General features: G+C 43.4%; 1 protein-coding gene across 5 annotated transcripts in view; it reads right to left on the reverse strand.

Annotated features, from left to right (window-relative positions):
• Positions 1-13,088: 13,088 nt before the first annotated feature.
• Positions 13,089-23,421, reverse strand: part of FAT1 (FAT atypical cadherin 1) — a 122,906-nt gene continuing 112,573 nt past the window's right edge. For 3 of the 5 annotated variants that reach the window (XM_069573294.1, XM_069573295.1, XM_069573296.1), the window contains 6 exons: positions 23,064-23,217; positions 22,804-22,914; positions 21,414-22,045; positions 20,591-20,728; positions 15,583-15,618; positions 13,089-14,566 (listed from right to left, as the gene is read on the reverse strand). In XM_069573294.1, coding sequence (XP_069429395.1) covers positions 13,938-14,566; positions 15,583-15,618; positions 20,591-20,728; positions 21,414-22,045; positions 22,804-22,914; positions 23,064-23,217 — 1,700 coding nt within the window. In that variant the 3' untranslated portion in view covers positions 13,089-13,937. Of the gene's footprint in view, positions 14,567-15,582; positions 15,619-20,048; positions 20,102-20,590; positions 20,729-21,413; positions 22,046-22,803; positions 22,915-23,063; positions 23,218-23,421 lie in introns of all 5 variants that reach the window. The other 2 variants (XR_011253526.1, XM_069573297.1) reach the window with 2 other exon arrangements.

A 23,421-nucleotide genomic window follows, 5' to 3' on the forward strand; every position in this document is an offset into this window, starting at 1 on the left:
TTTTCTACCAGACTTCTCCCAGGAACAGTACAGACCTAAACACCTTTACCCGCCAAATCCCCACACTCTCCCTGCAGACATCTACAAGGCACACACTTACCCTACAGCTTTTAAAAACAAGCCTTTGACCGCTGGAGATATCCAAGAAATCTGCAACCTCAATATGTAACTACCAGCCACCAGGCTGTGGGAGTGACTCCAAACCAGTGTGAGATGAGCAGTCTGGAACTTTTCAATAAATCAGCCAAAGACTGATTAAATTATCCAGGAAATAAACCAATTCACCTGTATCCCAGGTTTTACTTTTGTGTCTTTTCTGTATCCAGGCCTTAAGGGTACAGTCTTTGAAACCAATTTCCTTTCATTCATGAATGTACTTGTTTGAGAAAAATTGACATACTTGGCTCTATGTTTAAAATACCGTCCTTGGCTTCTTTTTGTGCTAGTGAATAAGGTAAGGGAGCAGGTCCTAGGATGTGTGCATGCTAAGTTGCTTCAGTCATGTCAGACTCTTTGCAACTGTATGGACTGTAACCCCCAGGCTTCTCTGTCCATGGGATTCTCCAGGCTAGAATACTGGAGTGGGTTGTCATGCCCTTCTCCAGGGGACCTTCCTGACCCAGGGATCAAACCTGAGCCTCTTATGTCTCCTGCATGGGCAGCTGAGTTCTTTACCACTAGCACCACCTGGGACCTCTCCTTTTAAGTACTATCTTGCTCCCAGCCCTGGAGAGCCAGAGGGGCATGCTGCCTTTTCCCAGGTGCTGTTTTTGTTTGTTTTGATGCAAAGAGGACAGTTTAGAAGACCTCCTTTTGGTCCAGGAGATCCTCCCAGAACAAGCAACATAAAACCTGCCTGCCTGCCTGCCTTCCATTTTTTTCTTGCCCTATCCTTTGTGGTAGAGGAGCCTGGATGCTGTTACCTGTGTGAAAGGAAAGGATCAGAGGGGCATCCTTTGGGCTTGAGCTGAAATGTGTTGCCAAACACCACGCCTTTCAAGATGGTTCTCCGGCGCATCCTTAGAACCCTGCTTTGGGGACTGGTACTTTTATATGGAACGCGGAGGCCAAATGACACAGGTAGGGCTGCCCTCTGTTGCCCTCCTGCCTGAGGCCCCTGATTCGGAAGCTGCTAGAAGAAGCCCCTGGCAAGCAACAGAGGCCAGGTCCTAGGGTAAGCCTTGTGGTACATGCTGGAGTCATACCAGCGTTCAGGTGACACCCATGAGCACCCTAGAGAGAACCGCAAAGTTGGAAAAAATAAAATCTAGTCCTTACCCTCCAAATGGCAGTGAACACTCTGGGCATATATATGAGAGAGCAGGTGAAATGAGTCCACAGTGAGAGCACTGAGGAGGGAATTTGAAAACTAATAGATACTTCAAATGAGTTGAGTGATAGGACTTTAATTTTTTTAACAGAAATTTTAGGTTGAAGGCAAGGACAGATATTTCCTATATGCACCCCTGCTGTCTACACAGCCTCATCCACACTCAGCACCCCACACCAAGGCGGTACTTTTATTACCATTTATAAACCTATGTTAACACTCCATTCTTACCCAAAGTTGTAGTTTACCTTAGGGTTCGCTGTTGGGGCTGTGCAGTCTGTTGGTTTAGACAATTGTATAATGACGTGTGTCCATCATTATAAAATCACGGAGTATTTTCACTCTAAAAATCTTCTGTGCTCTACCTGCTCTTCCCTTCTTCCCTCCAACCTCTGGCAACCACTGATCGTTTTTGTTGGCAGAGTTTTGCCCTTTCCAGAACACCCTCTGGCTGAAATTATACAGCATGTAGCCTGTCAGATTCGCTTCTTTCACTTGGGAATTTGTTTTTAAGCTTCCCCCAGGCCCTTTTCTTGCTTCATAGCAGCTCTATTTTTGGTGTTGAATAATATTCCATTATTTAGATGTACCACAGTTTAGTTATCCATTCACCTACGGAAGGGCATCTTTGTTGCCCCCAAGTTTTTGGCAATTGTGAATAAAACTGTCTGGTTGTCACACAAGCATTGTACATGTGCTCTTACCAGTAAACTTAAAGCCAGCTGTGACACACATCATAAGTGATCATACTCTGTGATAACTCCACTAGACAATTTTTTTTCCCATCTTGAACATTGGGGTCAAAAATAGTTTGAAGCAAAACAATAGATTTCCATTAGCATTCTTTAAATTTCTTGCCTAGTTCAGCAGTATGATCTGAAAGTCATCAAATGTTTTCCATATGGTTTATTGCATACTCTTCCCCATCCAGGAACAACAGCTCAAGGACAATATTATTATCATTTCTCAACAAAAACCACCTTCATTCTTTATACCTTCTCTCACTGACAACACACATCCTACTTGCTTTGCACACTGAAATGCTTCCCTCATCATTTTAGTAGCTGTAATTACATAATATTGTATAGTATAGCCTTCTGTTAAGGTTAAAAGCCTTAACAAAACCAAGAAGTAAGCATTTGAACTGTTACCCCTGCATCTACTGATAGGCTAACTCAAGTACATATTCCATAACTTCTAAAAGCTTATGTCTTTCTCATAACATAAATTCTCTTTAATGTGGTACAAAATGTGTATTTAATAAACCCAAACATCTTTTGAAATTCTACTAATTAACCCAAGAAAGACTGAAGTCAGGCAAAGTGGACTGTGTTTGTATTTTGAGGACAGAGGAGTTCACTTCAAGCTTTCTCTTAAGCATAGTTATGTTCTCTTGGGGTCAGGATTTTGAAAACAGGATTTTATCAAACTAGCTTTCTTTAACAGCATATGCAAGGGGAAAAAAAAACAGTTTTGGAATTTCAAAAGAATTTCATCTTGACCATTTTTTCCTCAAAGTTTAAAGAATACCGTTTCATAAATCATTAAAAAAATTTTTTCTCTTTAGTCATAATCTCATACTATAATTTTTCTAATGAATTGAACCTGGATTTACCATTTTACAGAAGACAACATAGATGCCAGTCACGCCAGTCACACAAAGGGGATATCTGCTCACACACCTTCAAACAGGAGGGTCACAAAGCCGCCAGGAGGATGATGGGAAGGGAATTAAACCAATACCTCCGCGACGCAAATGGCCTTCAAACCAACTGGCAAAACGCTTGAACAGCACTTTGTACTCCAAAGAGAAGTTAGCTGGGTGCACACCAGGGGACTTACTCAGCCTTGGAGCTTGTCAGCTCGTCCGGATGCATGTTTCTGCTCCAGCAAGGAAGAGAGTACGCTGGCAGCCTCTGCAGGGCAGGGGAGAAGCGGCGAGGCTCCCTGAAACAAGTGGTTTCAGCAGCTGCTAGAAACGTCCCCCTAAGACCTCCTCCCCGGGGCCGGTAAGCCAGGAGCGGGGGTTCCTCGCAGCCATCCCGGCGCGCTGTCCTGGCCTCGACTGAATTCAGGAAAACCCTGGAGTCAGCTCAGCAGCCCCACCTGAGGCACCAAAAACTGTAATTGAAAGTGTCTGGGTCTGGCTGCCCACCCATCAAAAGCCGATAAAGAGGCAAGGTTGGTGGAAAGGAAAGCTTGCTTTACTTCCGAGGCCAGCAACAGAGGGGAGGGGGCCAGGCCTGCAAAGGCCGACTCCCGCCACTGATGCTCCCTGGGCAAGAGCTCTTATAGATGGAAGGAGGGGGCTGATGCAGGAACAGCACCGTCAGCTCTGCCAATCATCTTGAAATTGGTCCTGTGGTGATCTGGTCAAGCATAGTTGGTGTAGTTGTCTTCGGTTCCAGTTCCAGGATCGACGTGCTTCCATTTCTTTGACGCCAGCTCTCAGAGTTGTGGCGGGTTATGCCGTGGCTACAACCTGCAGGGGGCTTCAGTGCCCACAGAACGGCTCAAAGGAGCTGGCTCAGAGTATCATCTACAGCCCTTGAGGACGAAGGAGATGAAACATATTCTTTGGCTAAAGTTTTCCATGGACAAAAGGCAGGCAGAGCACATGGAGTGTCTTGCTCTGTTTCAGTATCAATCAGAATATTGGCTGCTGTACTCAAATACAGTGAGAAAGTGGAATGCACACACACACACACACACACACAGATCCCCACAGCTGATCGTCATTAAGAATTTTCCTACAGCTTGAAGCATCAGACATTTGTAAAGGATTAGGGCAGCTTGGTTCTTCCTCGTTGTAAGAGAAGACAAACCCTGAGTTTCTTGCTGGCAGAGCTAGGACCTCATCATAAGCCCTAGTGAGAGATTTCAGCCCATTTGTTCTAAATAAGAATCCGGTTTCTCCAGGCGGGGCTCCACCAGCTTGTATCAGGCCCTGGGCCTGCATTCCATGAGCAATCTCACACTAAATATTTACCAAGCACTTCTGAAAAATTTCAGTGAGTCTGAACTTTAATAACTCAGGAAGTACAGTTGTGTAAATAAGAGGTTTTACCACACGCAGGGAGATGAAACGGCACTGGGGGTGTTGTGTGTGTGTGTGTACTGGGGAAGGATACTCATGAATGGGGCTCGCTCACCACACGAAACACTTTAACAGATTACAATGATTTCACAGTGACGTGGGCAGAGTTCCCGAAGTAAGCCATTTCCTTCCCACTTCATCGGCTGCCTTAATGTTCCAAGCCTGGGGATGAATCAGCTTTGTCCCCAGAGTACACCTTGACAGAGGATAAGAGGGTTCACTCTGTGTTCCTGTCTCCTTTTGCGAAAGCATCAGAGCACCCGAAATCCATGAAGGGAGAAGGTGTGTTTGTTACTACATCTTTAACTGCAGATTTCTTACAGATAATAATCTCCGTGCCCCCATGACAGTCACTGCCAAGGTCCTCCAGATACATAGGGGTCAGAATCGTGCTGCCTGCATTTCAAATTAACATACAGAAAACTCATAAGTCATAAGGAGACCGTTCTGATTTTGATTTACTCTGTTACTCTGAGCATGTAACTGTTGTTTCAGCATTAACAAATACTAGAGCTTTTTGGGCACCCCTGGGGCTCAGACGGTAAAGAATCTGCTTGCAGCGCAGGACACTTGGGTTCGCTCCCTGGGTTGGGAAGATCCCCTAGAGAAGGGCATGGCAACCCACTCCAGTATTCTAGTCTGGAGAATTCTAGCTTTTTAAGAGCTTTTTTAGGAGTGGGGAAAAAAAGAGTGCTAAAGTTTCATAGTTAAGTTTTTACTAAATGTGTTGCTTTGTAGCACATAATCCTGGACCACCCTGGAATATTTCTTGGTCAAAGGTCATGACTACTTGTAAGTAAGCTTTGTTCACTTTGTGTGCAAAGGTTAGAGATTAAATTAATATATGTTGATGCAATCCACAAGATGAAGGGAGCTTGAGTGACTCAGAGGATGGATGAATGGAGCAGACGAGGGGCAGAGTGAGGAAGGGCATGCGAGCATCGGAAGCACCAGTACTTGGGCCAAGATGAAATGTAGAATGTTTTTATTTTGTTCAATGAAGCAGGTGAGAGAATGAGGGGCGACAGGGTAGGAAGCTATGATCTTGACCTGAACATTTCCATCTTACTTCCCATTAAGAGGAGGGTGGGCTCCCAAGGATGAAGGGGGCTTTCCACGTGGCATCTTTGTCATCATGGACAAATGTCTCCATTTGACTATATAAATGGGATTGTAAAAGATACTCCCCCACACCATAGTTGTAAAGCTTATCTTGCTAGGCTCAAAGAAGAAAGCCCAGTGCATAGACTCAGGAAGGTTTGATGTTATTATTCTAGTAAAGAACAAACCTAGCCTTGTCATTCAAGGTGGCAGGGGCGGGGAGGGGGGGATCTCCAGAAGCATGGATCATTCAAAACCATGGCATAGACAGTATATGGAAGAACCATGACCTGAGGATTTTTTTTAATTTTGTGAAGCTCCCCCTTAGAAGTAAACACTCGGCGTTTTTATCATTAAAATAAAAAACCTCAGAATTTATTATTAATAACTATCTCAGTCCAATAAGTCCTTTTAGTTGGAGAATAGTTTTGTATTTTGAACATTCAGTTTAACTAAAAGAATTCATGTTTTTAATAAGGTTTACGAATGAAGTTTTATTTTATCCATCCTAACTTAAAACATCTATTTGAAAGTAGGCCTATTTTTGAAAGAAGGGAAAAATACTCATTAGAGGTAAAAATTTAGATCAGAAGAGCATCACTTTAAAATGTCATTTGTAATCCTAATTGGCAGGTGGGGTTCACATTTCAAATCTGTGGTCCTAGGTCTGTGGCAGGCACGAAGGGCTTGACATGTCCTCTGGGGAGATGGTTTGTTTCTTTTCCTCTCTCCTCATCCTCAAACTGTTAGGTAATATCGATAAACATCAAAATAAATGGAAGCAAGAGTCATGAGACATTTTGAGAATTTCACTTTACCCCTTAAGATAATTGGATGATGGCTGTTGGTTTAGAAATCACTGAGCTCACACTTCTCATCTCTTTCTTGCAGACCCTGCAAAAGGTCTCAGCTCTGCTCAAGATGTATTTGGTCCCATGACACTTTCACTCAAATGCCATGCCTTTCCTTTCTTCCTATGTCCAGCTTCATCAAAACTGGAGCCTTTTCTGTGGTCACTGTTTGCAACAGCATAGTGACCCATTAATGACCCAAGTGTTCACAGAAGCAGAGGTTTTCTTGGGGGAAAAAATTACTTGTCATTCTCTTCAAGTGGCTCATTCTGTTTGCAGTCGAAGCTGTAAACTGCTGGTAAGAAAATTACTTTCTGACAAACAACGCTCTCTCGGCTGGTGCACTAATCAAAACTGAACCAGATGCCTTAGATGGAGAGCAATCAGAAAGTTCATGGGGTGAACCGGTTGTTGTTTAGTCGCTCAGTCGTGTCTGACTCTTAGAGACCCCATGGACTGCAGCCCACCAGCCCTCTCTGTCTATGGGATTTCCAGGCAAGAGTACTGGAGGGGGTTGCCATTTCCTTCTCCAGGGGATCTTGCCAACCCAGGGATTGAAACTGGTCTCCTGCATTGGCAGGCTGATTCTTTACAGCTGAGCCATGGGGGAAACCCTCACGGAATGGACGCCAGTCTGCAAAAGAGAAAGAACAGCCCACACTGGACGCTTAAAAAGTGACTGACCAGACTCAGCAGGCTGGTGAAAGTGGGGAATGGCCGCTAGAGGGGACCCGCATCAACTGAAAAAGAGGCTGGGGGCGCTGGGCAGGGGGTGCGGATACTTTTCCAAGTCCAATAGACTATAAGCCTAGATGGGGTATTGATATGGAGTCCCTGAAAACTGAACGGATATGAAGGCTAATTTTGTGAAGATGATCAGTTCTTGTCTAGACTTTATTTTTCACAGGAACAGGAAAAAGAGCAGGGTTGTCCAGTGTCCCCTAGACCAGGGCTTTCTGGCACCAAAGTCCTGACCCCCCAGCCCGCTGGGTGATTGGGAGGAGCCCAGGGTGCCAAAACACAGGGACAAGACCTCTGGTTTTAGAGAAGCCTAGCACCTGAAGTCTGTAGAAGGCAATAGCACCCTACTCCAGTACTCTTGCCTGGAAAATCCCATGGACGGAGGAGCCTGGTGAGCTGCAGTCCATGGGGTCGCGAAGAGTCGGACATGACTGAGCAATTTCACTTTTCACTTTCCTGCGTTGGAGAAGGAAATGGAAACCCACTCCAGTGTTCTTGCCTGGAGAATCTCAGGGACGGGGGAGCCTGGTGGGCTGCCGTCTATGGGGTCGCACACAGTTGGACACGACTGAAGCAACTTAGCAGCAGCAGCGCCTCGCGTCATTGCACCATAAAAACGTCATCTCCTACCCATGCTGGGATGTGGAAAAGGCAGGGGAAAAAAGCGTGCATAGAAATATCACTGGAGAAGGAAATGGCAACCTACTCCAGTACACTTGTCTGGAAAATCCCATGGACAGAGGAGCCTGGTGGATTACAGTTCATGGGGTCGCAAAGAGTTGGACATGACTGAAGTGACTTATCATAGCAAGACCACTAGGTCGATTGTAAGGAAATGTAAAAATGCCGTCAAAGTTTTGCCGTTTTTGTTGTCTTAGGTCTAAATTTTATTGTAGGCAGTATTTTGAAAACAATCCACGTACCTAGAAATCTGTCCTGAAGAGGAAAAGAAATGAATCTACAAAGACATTAATATTGGATTAAAAAAGACATTAATGTTGGGACCACTGTGAGAAATCATAAACATCATTAAGCATAGTAAAATAGATAGGTTCTAAATCCATATTATGAAACATTATGCTCTATAAAAGCATAGAACCATTATGTTCTTCATATGCCCTATGAAACTCTTTAAAAAGGCATTTTCTAAAAAGGATCATTTACATGGTAAAGCAGTGAAAAGCAGGGAGCAAAACTGGATACAAAGCACCAAGTTTGTAAATCAAACTTCAGTAGCACAGGGAGAAAAGAAAATCAGACCACACACACAAAACAATAATGGATTTGTTTCTGGGTACAAGCGTGTAAATCGCTTCAGTCGTGTCTCTTTGCAACCCTGTGGACTAAAGCTCGCCAGGCTCCTCTGTCCATGGGATTCTCCAGGCAAGAATGCTGGAGTGCGTTGCCATTTCCTTCTCCAGGGGATCTTCCGGACCCAGGGATCGAACCTGTGTCTCTTGCATTGCAGACGGATTCTTTATTGACTGAGGTACCAGGGAAGCCCTGATTATCTCCTGTGATGCTTATATTTAGATGTTTTCAAACATTAAAAATTTGAACTAAGCTGCTTCATAAGAAATCAGAGGAAGCCAAGAAGAGAGACCCCAAGGAGGATGTTGAGAGCCTGGCAGAGTCTGGCAGGCAGCGAAAGTTCAGTGGCTATTTATGAGACAGGAGCGGGGATGAACACACCCAGCAACCCTCTGTGAACACGCAAACACGTTACAGGAGAGGAACTCTCTTTCAGCAGCATTTTTTTTTTTATTAAATATTTGGCATGCGGGATCTTTCACTTGGGCACACAGACTCTCTGGATTCTTCAGTAGTGGCACCTGGACTCCAGAGATCTTAGTTCCCTGAGCAGGGGTTGAACCCGTGTCCCTGTATTGTATGGTGGATTCCTAACCACTGGACTGCCAGGGAAGTCCCTCAGCAACGTTCTTAAAGGAAAAGAACTCAAAGAGTCAAAGCTTCTCCTAACCCTTGTAGATAACTTGGCTACTAATTTGCGTTTTAATGATCGGTAAATAGCAGCAGGCAAAATTCTGTAACTGGTCATTTTGGCAACTCAAAGCACTGATTCCTCACAGCTTAATTCAGTCTTTTCATTAAAAGTAGACAACAGCTTTTGAACTCATATTACTCATTTATAGCGAGTATGTCTTGGGTCACCCTTCCTTTCTCCTCCTTCACCATGTTTTAAAAATCGACCCCCCAGTCCTAGGTGAAGCTTAGTTTCTTTGGGAAGGGATTCGAACTTAGGAGGCCTGTTTCTTTTATTTGTCACAAATAAAAACCCAAAAAGCTTAAGGCAGCTTCCGGAAAGGCGCTGGGTGTCTCTCAGCACCTGGAAAACGTCTCTCACACTCACTGCAGGAGATTTGTATGATAGCTCCACACACTTTATGATAAAAATAAATGTGACGAGCACAATTACCTAATGTAAATAGACTCTTCCCATTACACACACATAAATCTAAATTTTAGAGACGGAAGTGAAAAAAGCCAGTCCAAAATCGAAATTCAAAAGTTCAAATGTTTTGAACTAGCATTTTTTTTTTCTAATGGATATTAGTCTGCCAATCTCTTTTCAACTAAATCATAATTTCCAAGGGCAGCAGACAAAGAATGTGGCAAACAACAAGTGGCCTTCAAATACATCACCAAAAAATATATATAAAACACCGAACCCAGATGGAAATGACATATAGAAGCGCTCAGTAGAATTTTCTAAGGCAGCTGAATTTTGCAAGGGAACTCTAAATGGGCAACAAACAAACAGTCAAACTGAAATCTAGTTGGGGAAAGTGACAGACCCTGACTTATACCTACCAAGGGTAATGGAAATAAGAGTCTTTTAAGGAAAAAATGGACACGCATATGCTAGTTCTATGTGGTTGCTTAATTTTTCTGTAATAAAAGTGTTCAACACTAATTCATATAGTTAATGTTATGTTAACCATTTTCATTTGACACCTTTATATAATTTGCTTATTCATTTCTAACTAGCTCCGGATGATGCCTCAAAAAAAAAAATGCTAATAGTGTTCAGTTTGAAATACGGTCTGTATAACATTTTGGAAGGTCAGAGTATTGTCAAAATAAAAACCGACAGAGTGCCAATGGTGGTGGGTAGACTTCCAAGGTGATCCACAAGAACCACACCTTGGGAGTAATAGTATAACTTCCTCTTGAGCAAAGATGTGATTTGCAAATACAATGGGAATCCCTATGATTAGGTCACTATCAGTTGATTTTTAATTAGTCAAACGGCAGAGCATCCTGGATGGGCCTGACCTAATCAGGTGAGTCCTCTCCTTAGGGACTGTCAGAGATGGGAAGCATGAGGGAAGTTCTGCTCCCTTTGAAGCGTAAGCTACTAAGTTATCAGAGGGTCACAGAGCTAGAACCTGAGTCAGAGGCGGCCAAAAGAGTGGGTTCGGTCAGTGAGAAAGCAGGAAACTCAGCTGTACAGCCAGTAAGACAATGGGGACCTATGTCTCGACCCCAGGGAACTGAATCTGCCCACAGGATGCAAGCCTGGATGAGGACCCAGACCTTAGGAGGCCACAGCCTAGAGGAAAACTTGGTTTCAGCCTTGCAAGATGTGAGCAGAGATCCTGGTCATGCCAGGCTGGGCTTCTGACCTGCAGAGCTGGAGCTAACAAATGGGGGGTATTTTAAGTCACCATATGTACGGTAATTCGCAGTGGAGCACAGGGAACTAACAGTAATGTTCTTCTAGGCACTGGGGACCAATGGTTAAGAGCATATTCCAGACTTCCAGTTTAAGATGGCAGAGGACTGTATTTCTTCTCTTGACAAACCAAGACAGGGAAAGGGAGAAAAAGTTAAAAAGCAACCCCGGTTTCAAAGCAAGTAAGAGGTGGCAACTGTAAAGCACACTATAGCGTGTGAAGGTGGGTGGTGAGGGGAGTGATAAATCCTGCCTTCGCAGGGGAGGAATCAGACCTTGCAGCCTGGAGAGGTCGTGCAGCCTGCAATGATTTCTCATTGGAAAACGGGCAATGAATGGGGTAGGTCCCAGGGGTACGGGTTGCTTCAGCTTATACAAGTTGTCAGACCCCAGCCTCTCAGCTCGGTTTTGAGCAGGACTGTTCCCTGGAATGAGAGCTGGGGGACTAAGTGCATGATAAAACCACCAGTCTTCCCATCCAGTCAACTTTGAAATAAGAGCAACAGTATTTCTCAAGCAGAAATGGAAGGTCCCTTCCCTGGAGAAGTGAATTCTTAAAGTAAGACCTCTGGATATCAGCAGAGGTCCTCTCATAGTTTTGACCACATCCCAAGAGGCACTTTATAAATCTGTGAGAGATCACACCTGTTTCCCTTCTTTTTTTTAACCTTCTAATCTTGGCCTTTACACTAGCTCTTCTGCCAGCAATGCTGCTGCCCCAGGTGGCCCCATTGGCATCATTCCCCCTTATCAACTTCAGCTGTTTATTCAAACACTGGCTTGCCATTGAGGTCTTCCACAAATATACCTCCCATCCCCAACCCTCCCCATCACTTTCCTTCTCACATACTAAGTTTCCCCTTAGCGCTCATCACTCCATACTGCGTTGTATTTTAGTGATTTACCATTTCCCCTTGTAAAATCTAAGATGACAGAGCAATTTTTGTCCATATAGAACAACACTCGGCAGGTGATCAAAAAGATTTTTTAAATATATAAAAACTAACAAAATTTTTAAAAATAAGAGAAAAGTTAAGGCAATTAAGAAAAATAGAAAGTTGCAAAGTAGATGGAAAGAAACATCATATACTGCTTACCTCTGTGGTACATATTTACATCCTCAAAGCAATGAAGACATTATGAATGAATGAAGCCAAAAAAGTAAGCTGTAACAATACGGGAGGATAACAAGAGAATTAGAGGTTTAGAGGTTTGATCATCTTTTGCAATCCTGAAAATTAGTGACTCGAGAAATACACACTTAAAAATTTCAAAGGAAAGAAGAGAAAAACAGCATAAAGAGTTACAAGTGGTTTCAGCAAAATGTGAGTTTGCTGCTTTTGGTTGTACATATTTTAGCTCTCTTTGATGTTTAAACTCTATGTATTAAATATCATGTCATTTAATAAAAGGGAAAATGCATCTTTGCAGTTATAGGAACGCATGATTCTTTTAAATTCTTCTCACAGTGGCTGGCACGTGGTCGGTACTGAACAAGTAGCTGTGGGACAGAGGGATGGATTCTGACTATAAATACACATGGAAGATGACTTCTGGATTTCACTTTAAATCCTATAGAAGTAGGATATGTTTTGATAAGAGAAAGGTAAAATGCTTCACAGAAAGCTTTGTTTGTGATATAAATAATAGGTGAAAACTATACATGCACTGAAATTATGGCCAAGTAATAGCAAAAAATAATGTATAAGAAAAAAAAATTTTTAATGTCGCTGCTACTGCTGCTAAGTCACTTCAGTCGTGTCCGACTCTGTGTGACCCCATAGAAGGCAGCCCACCAGGCTCCCCCGTCCCTGGGATTCATTCTCCAGGCAAGAACACTGGGGTGGGTTGCCATTTCCTTCTCTAATGCATGAAAGTGAAAAGTGAAAGTGAAGTCGCTCAGTTGTGCCCGACACTTAGCGACCCCATGGACTGCAGCCTTCCAGGCTCCTTCGTCCATAGGATTTTCCAGGCAAGAGTACTGGAGTGCGGTGCCATTGCCTTCTCCGTTTTTAATGTTAGAAAATGTTTGTTATATAAGAGTGCTGTGCCTCTATACCTATAGTTTTGAGCGGTATCACGTGGCCATATACTGCCACCTAGTGGTAACATCTGTAAGTACAGTCTGGTTTTGGCAACTGGGAGAGACTTGTCACTTTTAAGCCAAAAAACCTATCCATCTATATCCATCCACCCTTCTTTCTCAATTCATTAACTGAATCCTGAACAGGAGTATAAATACGGAGGAAAAAACAGACAGCAAAGCTAAAGTATTTTATTAATAATTTATTGTCAGTAAGAAAGACTGGTTAATGGTAGTTTTCAGTAAAAACCTTTACAAGACCTTGCATCACAAATATACAGACACTATAAAAATTGTGTCGTGGTGGTTTTGGTTCTACACGATTCTGCAGAAGGTCCTCATTACACTTTCCAATAATGAAAAATGTTTATAATCCTAAAATACAGCAACCCATTTATTTAAGACATGTTCATGGATCAGATCTGTCCTCATCCTATGTACAGCTGGAAATGAATGACTATACTGAAATGTATGAATGAAATGTCCTACTTCAGCTGAAAAGGACAGAGTGAAACCCTGGTTATATTAAAAAAAAAAAAAATCAGGGTGCTAGGTAAATGACAGGAACACCACCAAAATCCGGTCAAAAACAAAATGTACGAAGTCATCTTGAAAATCTAGGGGAAAACTATGAAAAATCAAATCTGTACATAAAATTTACAAAAAAAAAAGGAAAATTAAAATAATCAGATCTATATAAATACATGAATCATGCTAACGAGAGAGAGGAGAGCTGATTTTCGCTTCATTGTTTTAACACGGGACGAATGTAAATACAAAAAAAAAGTCTGGAAATGGAGCTGCGGACGTCAACCGCATCTGACGACAGTAGGTCAGGACACTGGCGATGGCGAACAGGTCAGGAGGCGCGGGCGGGGGTTCAGTGCAGCCATGCCCGGGGGCGGCTCCCCCTAAGAAGGGGCGCAAGCGCTGCTGCAGAGAACGGTGCAGGGCAGGGCATCCGCTGCAGGGATCGCTCTAGGTTCGCTGGGGTTCAGGCACTTGGGGGGGGTGGGGGCGGGGGCGAGTCCGCGGGGTCAGACCTCCGTGTGCTGCTGCGAGTCCAGCGGAGGGACTGTCACCTCCTCGAAGGGGCCGTCGTCTCCGCTCTCGTAGTCACTCATCATGACCTCCGACTCGGCTTCGCAGCACGCGGACACGTCGGAGCAGGACGCCGTGGAGGCGTACACCGACAGCGGCAGGCTTTCCACCGCGGGGGCTTCAAAGGTCCTGGGGTACCCCGCAGGGTAGGGGGCGTAGGGTTCTCTGCGGGCGCTGCCGTCGCCAGCGCCGGCTTTCTGAGGTTCGGACAGGTCCACGGCGTAGAAGCTGGGCAGGTACTGGTTCGGGTGGAACCTCTGCCGGCCTCGGGAGGCGGAGCCCGGGCTCCCCGCGGCCGGCGCGTCCCTGGGCGGGTGTACGGATTCGAACTGGTCGCTGAACTCGGGCGGCAGGGGCGGGAGCTCGTCCGCGCCGGGGAAGTCCTCTGGCGGGGGCGGGAAGTCACTCTCGATGTCGTAGCCTCCGGGGTAATAGTCCGTATCGATGGCGTTGGGATCGGCCGAGTACAGGGGGGTCTGCTCGTCGATTACCTCGTAATTGGGGAATTCCTGGATGTCCGGCAGAGGAACGCTGGGCATCCAATCCGACGTATCCCAGTGATACCCTTGTTGGAAAAGAAAACCAGATGTTAAAGTGTTTTCCTCCCCAGCGTGTGCGCCGCAGAAAAGGGCCCAGGGTATGCAGCACGCACAGGCGCAAAGGCATCCATCCCCGCGCACCGAGGGCCACCGTCAGGGCCACCGTCGGGGCAAGCCTCGGTCCCTGACCCCCTCCCCTCCTGCGCCGGTTCTGAGACCCTCTATGGGTTAGGCTCTGCTCCTGAAATCAGGACTTACAGTTTTAGGTAAGTATCTAACTTTCAAAGAAACGTTAAGTTTTTAACAGAAGCAGCAGTATGCCAGCGCCTAGACGACATGCACTTTCCTTCAAACGATTCCAATCATCCTTTGAGCTTTCCTGCAGTCATTGAGAACCCTCTGCCCTCTATGAAGAAGAGTGTTAGCTCAGCCTGAGGACCTTGATAAAGAAATTTTGTCCTTGCAGAAAGGCGTCTCAAGAATGTCACCTGATCTGCACTACTTGTCATTAAAAAAAGATACCAACGAATGTGTCTTTCAGATAATAAAAGTAATCACTAGCATGCAAAATTTTTAATGTAAATTTCCTTTAGAATGTCATAAACTTAATGTTACAATTGTACTATTTTCCATGAGTCCTCAGAAAGACAATAAATTTTATTAATTTAGTAACATAGCAAAGCATGCCTCAAAATCAAACAAAAGGCAATTAAACATTGACAAATATAATACAAATGTAAAAATTTTTGATAAACTACATTAATTTTGTTTCTTTAAAAAGGACTAAGGGTCATTTTCAACTATATAAAGGTATAATTATTAAAAAAAAAAAAAACCTTCCAATTTGGGGGTAGCCTCCCACCCCAGGATTTTTGAAATCCTTTGGCAGCCAGTGAAGGTGAGGCAGGCGCGTTTAGAATGCAGGCCACAAACAAGGACGCAGTAGTTACGGTGCAGACACGTGCAGCAAGTCAGCACTGGGTCAAGTCTCCGCCCATTTGTTTAGTGAAAAATCAATGAACAACTGGCATGCATAAGTCACCTCTTGATTTGCTGAGGTCAGGAGCAGCCAAAGACTCTTTTGGTTGCAGAGTAGAGAGAAAAGAAAACACTTGTAATTAAAAGAGAAAGACGGCTGAAAAGGCAATAAAGATAAGTCCATAACACAATATAAACTGTTTTATAAAGGCCCAGTCAGCCATGTACTGTGCCTTCTACGCCATTATCTATGAAAATCCCAAACGGTGAGAAACTTGTGTAGCACAAATAAAATGGGACGTGGGAGCGGAGGGAGAAGATGAGGGATGATGAACTAGGGATGTGGCCGGGAAACTTGGACAGGATTTTACTTTCTTTCCCTTGTTTCTGGCAAGCTACTCCTGAAAACGCAAAATTTTGTTAGGAGTAATTGAAATAAACTGATAAGGAATTTAAATGACCCCCTCATGTTACTGGGAAATATTACAAAATCAGTTTTTTTCCTAAGGCTGGGTAACATCAGGTTGCTTAGGTGATAATCCAAAAGACATAACTATAGCTACATGAGAGACCCAAACTTTATAGCACAATATAGCCTTCACATGTCCATAATTCAGAGAAACCACGAACACACTTAGATACTGATGAACAGCTAAGAGAAAACCTCACCAGACCCTGCCCTAGTTGAACATGATTTTATATTCACATTGTCCACCTTTCCTTAGAGACACCGTCAGCTGGCTTTAACCCTGAGCCCACCCAAATCTGCCTGGCCTCTCCCTCTCCTGGAGTCCTTGTTTTGCACACAGAACTCCAGCATAGGGCAGAGTCAACGTGAATCACGTGACCGTGGAGCAGGCTGCTTACCCTGGCTAAGCTTCAGCCTCTTCTCTTTGAAACAGAGGTGGAAATCCCTTAGTTATTATGAGGATTAAATCAGATAATGTAGGTCAAGCACTAACCATTGACTATCATTGTAATTCTTACTGAGGAAATAAATGACTAGTAATTTTCTAAACTAGACCCATGCTTTCCGTGCATTCAATGATGCTCTTGAAAACCCAGTGATAAAGTAGCTTGGAACAAATAAGATTTGATTGACGGTTCTCTTCTAGGAATTTAAATCAAAAACTGAAAAAATTGTGGTGATTTCTAAAACATGAGTAAGCCAGTATTTAGCTAATATTTACCTCTGGAACTATTCTAAAAAGGCTGCTAAAAATGTGGTAGTTTCTTTCCAAAAAGAGGACTGACAACTTCTGTTCACTAAACAGCCATTCCATTATTCTTAGTTTTCCATTTTAAACTCAATTTATATTTAATATGTCAAAGACATTTTTCAACGAAAGAGACTGCCATGAAAGAACTATTCGAATTCTGTTTCTTCAAACTCAGTCAATATATTATATAAATATTAGGGTTTCATCATGGGAGAACTAAGACTCAGTAGACACAATATAGATCCCCTTCTGATACACCAAGTAAAGACATGGTAACTTCTTGGAAACTAAGTGTAAGGCTCACCAGTAACTGAAATGAGTAAGCTGCACCCCATCAAACTTGGCTTGAAAGCATCCTTCTCTCACCTATGTCTCAGCAAACCTATCTGTTATCCCAGCAGAAAGGATTCCCTAAGCTTCGTGGGCTCCCAGTGGTCTAGGCCAGTAGTTCTCCAAGTGGTTCTCTAAGTGGTTCTTAGACCAGCGACATCAGAATTAACTATTAACTGGGGGCTGGTTGGTTAGAAATGTGCATTCCCAGGGCCCCAACCAGATTTGCTCAATCAGAAATCTTGGAGATAAGGCCTAACAATTAAGCTTTTCCCAAGCCCTACAGTGAGCTGATTTCTAGTCTGAAAATACCTGTGCACTTTGCATGTGATAACTCGAATTCCAGTGCCCTGAAGGAGGGCTAATTTGATCTAATTTAAGGCAGGAATTTCTTAAAATTTTGAACAGATAAAGCTTCCTATGAAATGATTTTTACTCAACCAAATATAAAAATATTGCCTTCTATCATCTTCTACAATTTTCCTCGACCATACGGGAAAATACAAAAGGAAAGAGTCAGGTATAGGCAATTATAAAAAGCTGTGTTATACTTAGTTTTACTCCTATTGACATGAAGAGAATTTTCTATATTAAAACATTTTTTTTTAGATAATTAGAATTACTTTTAACTTCTTCATACTGTTCCCTGTAAAGGCAGTTGTCAAGACCCTAGGGTGACTTCTGGCAACTGTGTAAATTCACTGTGAACCACAAAAAAGTAACAGAGACCACAGACATATGTAACATACGTAACATACATATATAACGATATTTTGCAACACCTCTGGATTATGAATGGACACACCTAAACAGCATAAAAGTATTCAACCTCTTCAGAAGCATCACATAAGGACTTTGTACAACACTGCAACAGCAAAAGCACACCACTCCAGGGACAGTCACTGTGAACACCAACACAGAACACACACACAACTATACCTTCTTCAGTCACCATGTCAACGACAGCATTGACAAGGTGTATTACAGTCACTATGGAAGCTTGTGAAAAGGCACAAGAGCAGTAAATTAGAAAGACCTTCAGTGAGTCAGGAAACTGCATTAAATATGATTTCTGCATATTATACAGTTTCTACCTCATAGTTTAATGACATGAATACTTGAAACATAACTATATAATTATGCATGATCTCTGCACTTGTTCCTTATATGTCTCAGATTTTTCCAATCAAGTTATATATTTGTTATCATTAATCAAAGGAACAGAATAACGAGTAACCATATTATACTGTAATTTAGGAAAAGAACTTTCAGCCATAAATGTGTTTCACAATTACAATTATGAATTAAGTCAGGACAAAACAACCCCGATTTTAACATCCCATGGGCAAAAGCTTTCACATTCAAAGAGTCAAATACTTGGCTAAGCCAATTTTCTGGGTCCATTTAATACACTCATACATTGTTTGTGGGGAAAAAAATTAAGAGCTGCATAATAAGTTAAAATATGCAGTATGAATACAAAAATGGCTTTGTCTGTGTTCTCTGTACTCCCACCCCAATTTTCTTGTCTTTCTGCAAACGAGTTAACAGCTGGTGAGTAACATACCAGCAAAGAAACGCAGACTGTCTGCCTGGCTGTTTCCTGTGTAAATCCCCTTTTCATTCCTCTACTAAACTGTTTCAAAGTATTTGTGCCAAGATAAGTAAGTGTGCACGTAATAGGCAGAAGGATAGCCTCCGAAAAGGCCACATCCTCACCCTGGGAACAGGTTACCATCCTTGGCCAAAGGGACTTTGCTAATGCGATGAAGTTAAAGAGCCTGGGATGAAGAGACTCCCCTGCATGATCTGTGCAGCCCCCATGTAATCGCAAGGGTTCTTAAGGGGAGCAACTTTCCCAGCTGTGGTTGGAGAGCTAGGACTACAGCAGACAGACCGGTGAGGGGCAGTGTTGCTGTCTTTGACAGATGGAGGCCATGAGCCATGGAATGTGGGGAGGTTCTAGAAGCTGGAAAAGGTACAGGACAGGGTCTCTCCTCTGGCGTCTCCAGAAAGGAGACAGTCCTGCTGATATCTTAATTTCAGCCTGCTGAGACAAGCGTCACACTTCTAAACTGCAGAACTGTAACAAATCTATCTTGTCTTAAGCCACCAGGTAATCTATTACAACAGCCTTAGAAGACTAGAAATATGATTTAAATATACTCTTAATACAGGCTTCAAATTTATGATTCATAATGATTAAAATTATGATAAAGGTTAAAATAAAGACACTCCTGGATAGTATATTTTTTCTCACATTGTATTATCTGGCAATTAATTTTCATAACTAGTTTGACCATAGCTTATTAAAAGTATCTAGGACTATTAAGAAGAATGATGTTTCAGTTAAAAGAAAAAAAAACCTAGGAAAAGAAAGAAAATACTGGCAAAATTCTGAGATTTATGAAGAGCATTTAAGGACAAAGATATAAATTATTACATGAATTGGCAACTCTATAATGTTTTAGAATTAAACCTAATGAAAGAATTCTACTTTGTTGTTGGTTCGATAAGCAGAGCTCTATCCAAATACTTTATCGCTTAATAATAAACACTGTTGCACCTTCATATCATATATAACATACATATATAACATGCTTGAAATGGCTCAGGAATGAATGGAACACACATATGGCCATCCTTAGTTTCGAAATGGTCTCTGCAGTGTATTATGGACCATCTACTCTGGGTTTAAAAACAATCAAATAATTATTAGTGAGTTATTTCCTTCCATCAATAAACTAACTGTTTACACATGGCATTTTTATGCAAAAAAATTACAATCAAACTAATTCTGACATTCAAAATTTTCCACTAAAAATTCATTTTATAGGCTTTCTGGATACTGAGTTTTCTCTACTGGTATGTGCTAATATGATAAAGCTGCTTATCCATGCCATTCACCCTCAAAGAAACAAAACTGTCAGCAAAGATCCCACTGTCAAACTTTCTTCATTAGAAATATAATCCAACTTACTAGCAATCTCTTAAACTGCGCTCTCAGTCAGTACGCTCTGATCCAAATGGGAGCTGAGGCCGCAAGGGAGTCGGTGGGGAGAGACAAATAGAACCTTGTAACAATCACAGGTGCTGCTCAAGTTGCCCGTGTCAGACTATCGCATCTCCTCTTAGGGCTGTGGGGGTGCGAGCGTGTGTGCAACGCAGGTGTGCTCAAGGAAGCTGGTACGAGTTTTGGTTTTTTTTTTTTAAATCCACATAACTTCTATAGCATTCACTGTCATGGAAGAAAGGTCGATGCAGAACTAACTGATCAGACAGAGCTTATCTTTCAATCGGTTACATTTTCTTTCTTATTATGACCAGTCACTACCGTTCCAATTCCTAAGCATGAAGGACGTTTTCAACCTCGTCCCCAGTGGATGTTCATGCAAGGCTGTATAGCTGTGGTCGGAAGTGAAGTGTGAAGACCGTCTGAGATGGAACAGCGACTGTGTCCCTGTCCTGTGTCACGTGAGCGGGGCTGCGGCCGGGGAGCGCTGCGGGTGCCTGTTTACTCACCATTGTCATCGCACGACTCCGACTGGAAGGAGCTCAGGGAGTGCACTTCGGACAGGCTTTCCCGGGCGCTGTACGGCTGAGACGGCTTCTCCTCCAACGGCTTTTTGGAGAGACAAGGATCAAGGTCCACTACTTTAGCTAAAAGGAGATGACAGACAAGACAGTTACACGCCACGAAGGCAGGAGACTCTCTTTTCTTCCCTGCTGTATCCTGACACGAAGCAAGTGTGACCCGTGGACTGCCTGGGATTTATTCAATAAAAGAACATTGAAAGAAAAAAAAAAAGAAACATCTCCAAAACAGAACGAGATACAAAATACAAAACCTATAAATACAGCTTGCAGACTCATAAGAATAAAAATTCTCAATAAACCGGCCTGTGGTGGAGACTATCAGACAACATGGGGAATTAAAATTTTATTTGAAAATGGTAATATATAGCTTTTTCAAGGCACCCAATAGATGTCAGGCCACTTAAATATTGTCGCGTCTTCCAGCCACATCTGACAAAAAAAAAAATCCTATCATGCAAATGCCCTCCCAATTTTTCTGTCATAAAAATCCCCCCACCAATTAGAGTTGAGAATCCAGATCAATTACAAAAACGAAATGATCTTTCCAGATGAATGGAACACAACTAGATTCAGTTCCTAAATTAAAGCAACATCGTGGCCACAGTGCTAGGGCAGGGATGCGAAGCCAGGAAAAGGTTCCCAATCATACCAGAGCTCTGTGGAGTCTGGGCATGTTCATCACTAATAAAGACGCTACACTGCCACGAGGTCAGAGACATTTTATCAAAAACAAGAAAACCGTTCTTACTATCATAGTCGAAGTCCCAGCTAGGTTTCTGGATGGAATCGCTGTCAGAAGGAGAGTTTGAAGGCGGTGGGGGAGGCAGGTTTGGGGCCACACTGCAGACGGCCACGGCCTTCCGGTGTCCATGCATGGACTCAGGGTTGAAGGTGCTGAACTCAGGGTGCTCAGGTATAGCCGACCCTTCGAAGGAGTTGCGGTCAAGGTTGTTTCGAGAGTCACTTGGAATGCTTGGGGTGTAGGAGATGGGCCGGACAGGCACCTGGGGTGGTATGTCAGAGTAAATGTTCTTATTCAGCTTGGAATCAAAATACGGTCTTTGCAAGAAAGCTGCACTGGGTCCCAAGTGTTTGTCCTCGGGTTCGGGCTGGGGTTTCTTCTTCCGTCTGATCATCTTGCGGCAGAAGACGAACACCAGCACCAGCAGAAAGATGCCCGTGATGAAGACGACGATGCCGATCCCCTCGGCCAGGCCGATGTTCCAGGGGGTCGACACGTACTGGTTGGGAGCCACGTCTTCGCAGTGTTTCCCCTTGTACTCATGGCTGCAGTTGCAGTGGTAGGAGCCGTGTGTGTTCTCACAGAGGGCCCCGTTCCGGCAGGGGTTGCCAGCGCACTCATCAACGTCGCTCTGACACCTGCCGAGACAGCCCAGGGTTAGGAGAGGCCTTGGCAGCATCATAGAGACTAAATGCTAAGACTCAGCCAACACTGACCTGGGCTTCCCAGGTGGCACTAACGGTAAAGAACCGGCCTGCTAGTGCAGGAGACACAGGGATAGGTGAAGGCTTTTGTAGATGTATAGCACTAGGCACTTGTATGTAACAAGCACCAAGTTTTTAAACTGAACCTGGTGGAAAGCCTAAGGTGAAATGGCCCCTGGAACCAAAAACCATTTCATTCAAAGTCGACAACAGGCATCTTAGTGCCTCATATTCTTCATCAAAAATAATGATCGCCTCTCAGACTATGCAAGGCTCACAAAGATACCTAAAGAGTTGAGAAATGTTTTAGATGCTACATAAACAATGAAAAAAAAGTCGTCTATCTCATAGATGGGTAACAACCCCATGAGCATCTGTTTTTAAAAAAAGACAATCTTACTGTTTCCAGTTACTTCCTGCAAGTACCCATACGTTCCTTTTTTATAAATCACATTTCTAAAATATAAAAGCATTTTATATTCAAAGCAGATAGTATTCCAAGCCTTATATCATGTTCACTTGTTGAATTTTTTTTAAAAGAATGAAAAGATAAATTATACAAAGAGTCACTATGAGCTCTGAATTCAAATTCTAAAGCAACACAGTCCAAAGTATTGAGGTTTTGTTGCATCTGCCCATCGCTGTGACCCTACAGAGAGCTGCAAACATAGATCTTGAAAGAAGTCAGTTACCTTTCTCCCCTAAAACCTGAGTCACACTGACAGACAGCACCATCCAAACTGTCAAAACACGTTCCACCGTTTTTGCAAGGTTCATCTTTGCAGTAGGGGCTGAGCTGGCACCTGAAGGACAAGGGAAAAACAAGCATAAAACCCCAATGTTTTTCCTGCAACTACAGGAGCAAATGAATGTAGGCCCTGCAGGCACACGCAATGGCATGAGAAGCGCTGCTGCTCTAGCGAATGACGGAAGCCTGGGGAGACCTACACACCTCTGGCCGGTATACAGCCCTCTGCACTGGCAGATGAAGTCTCCGTTGTCCACAACGCAGGTGCCGCCGTACAGGCAGGGGTTGGAGGAACACGGGTTGACGCTCACCTCGCAGTAGGTCCCGATGTACAAGGCGTTGCATTTGCAGTAATAACCTAAACCGGCAAATGGGAACCAAAAGTACTATCACTCAGTAACTCAAAAAAAGAGAAGTCTCAGGGTACTGGTTTTTATGTTTAAGTGAAAATTTGGCTCTCTAAGACTTGTAAATCCTGTTCGGTTCCCCATACCCTCTGGGTACAAAGCTGTCTGTATCACCAAACCTTTCACCGCTGGTATTACCCAAATACAAAGGACTG

Source organism: Ovis canadensis, chromosome 26, assembly GCF_042477335.2.
Source record: "Ovis canadensis isolate MfBH-ARS-UI-01 breed Bighorn chromosome 26, ARS-UI_OviCan_v2, whole genome shotgun sequence".
Classification (NCBI taxonomy): Eukaryota; Metazoa; Chordata; class Mammalia; order Artiodactyla; family Bovidae; genus Ovis; species Ovis canadensis.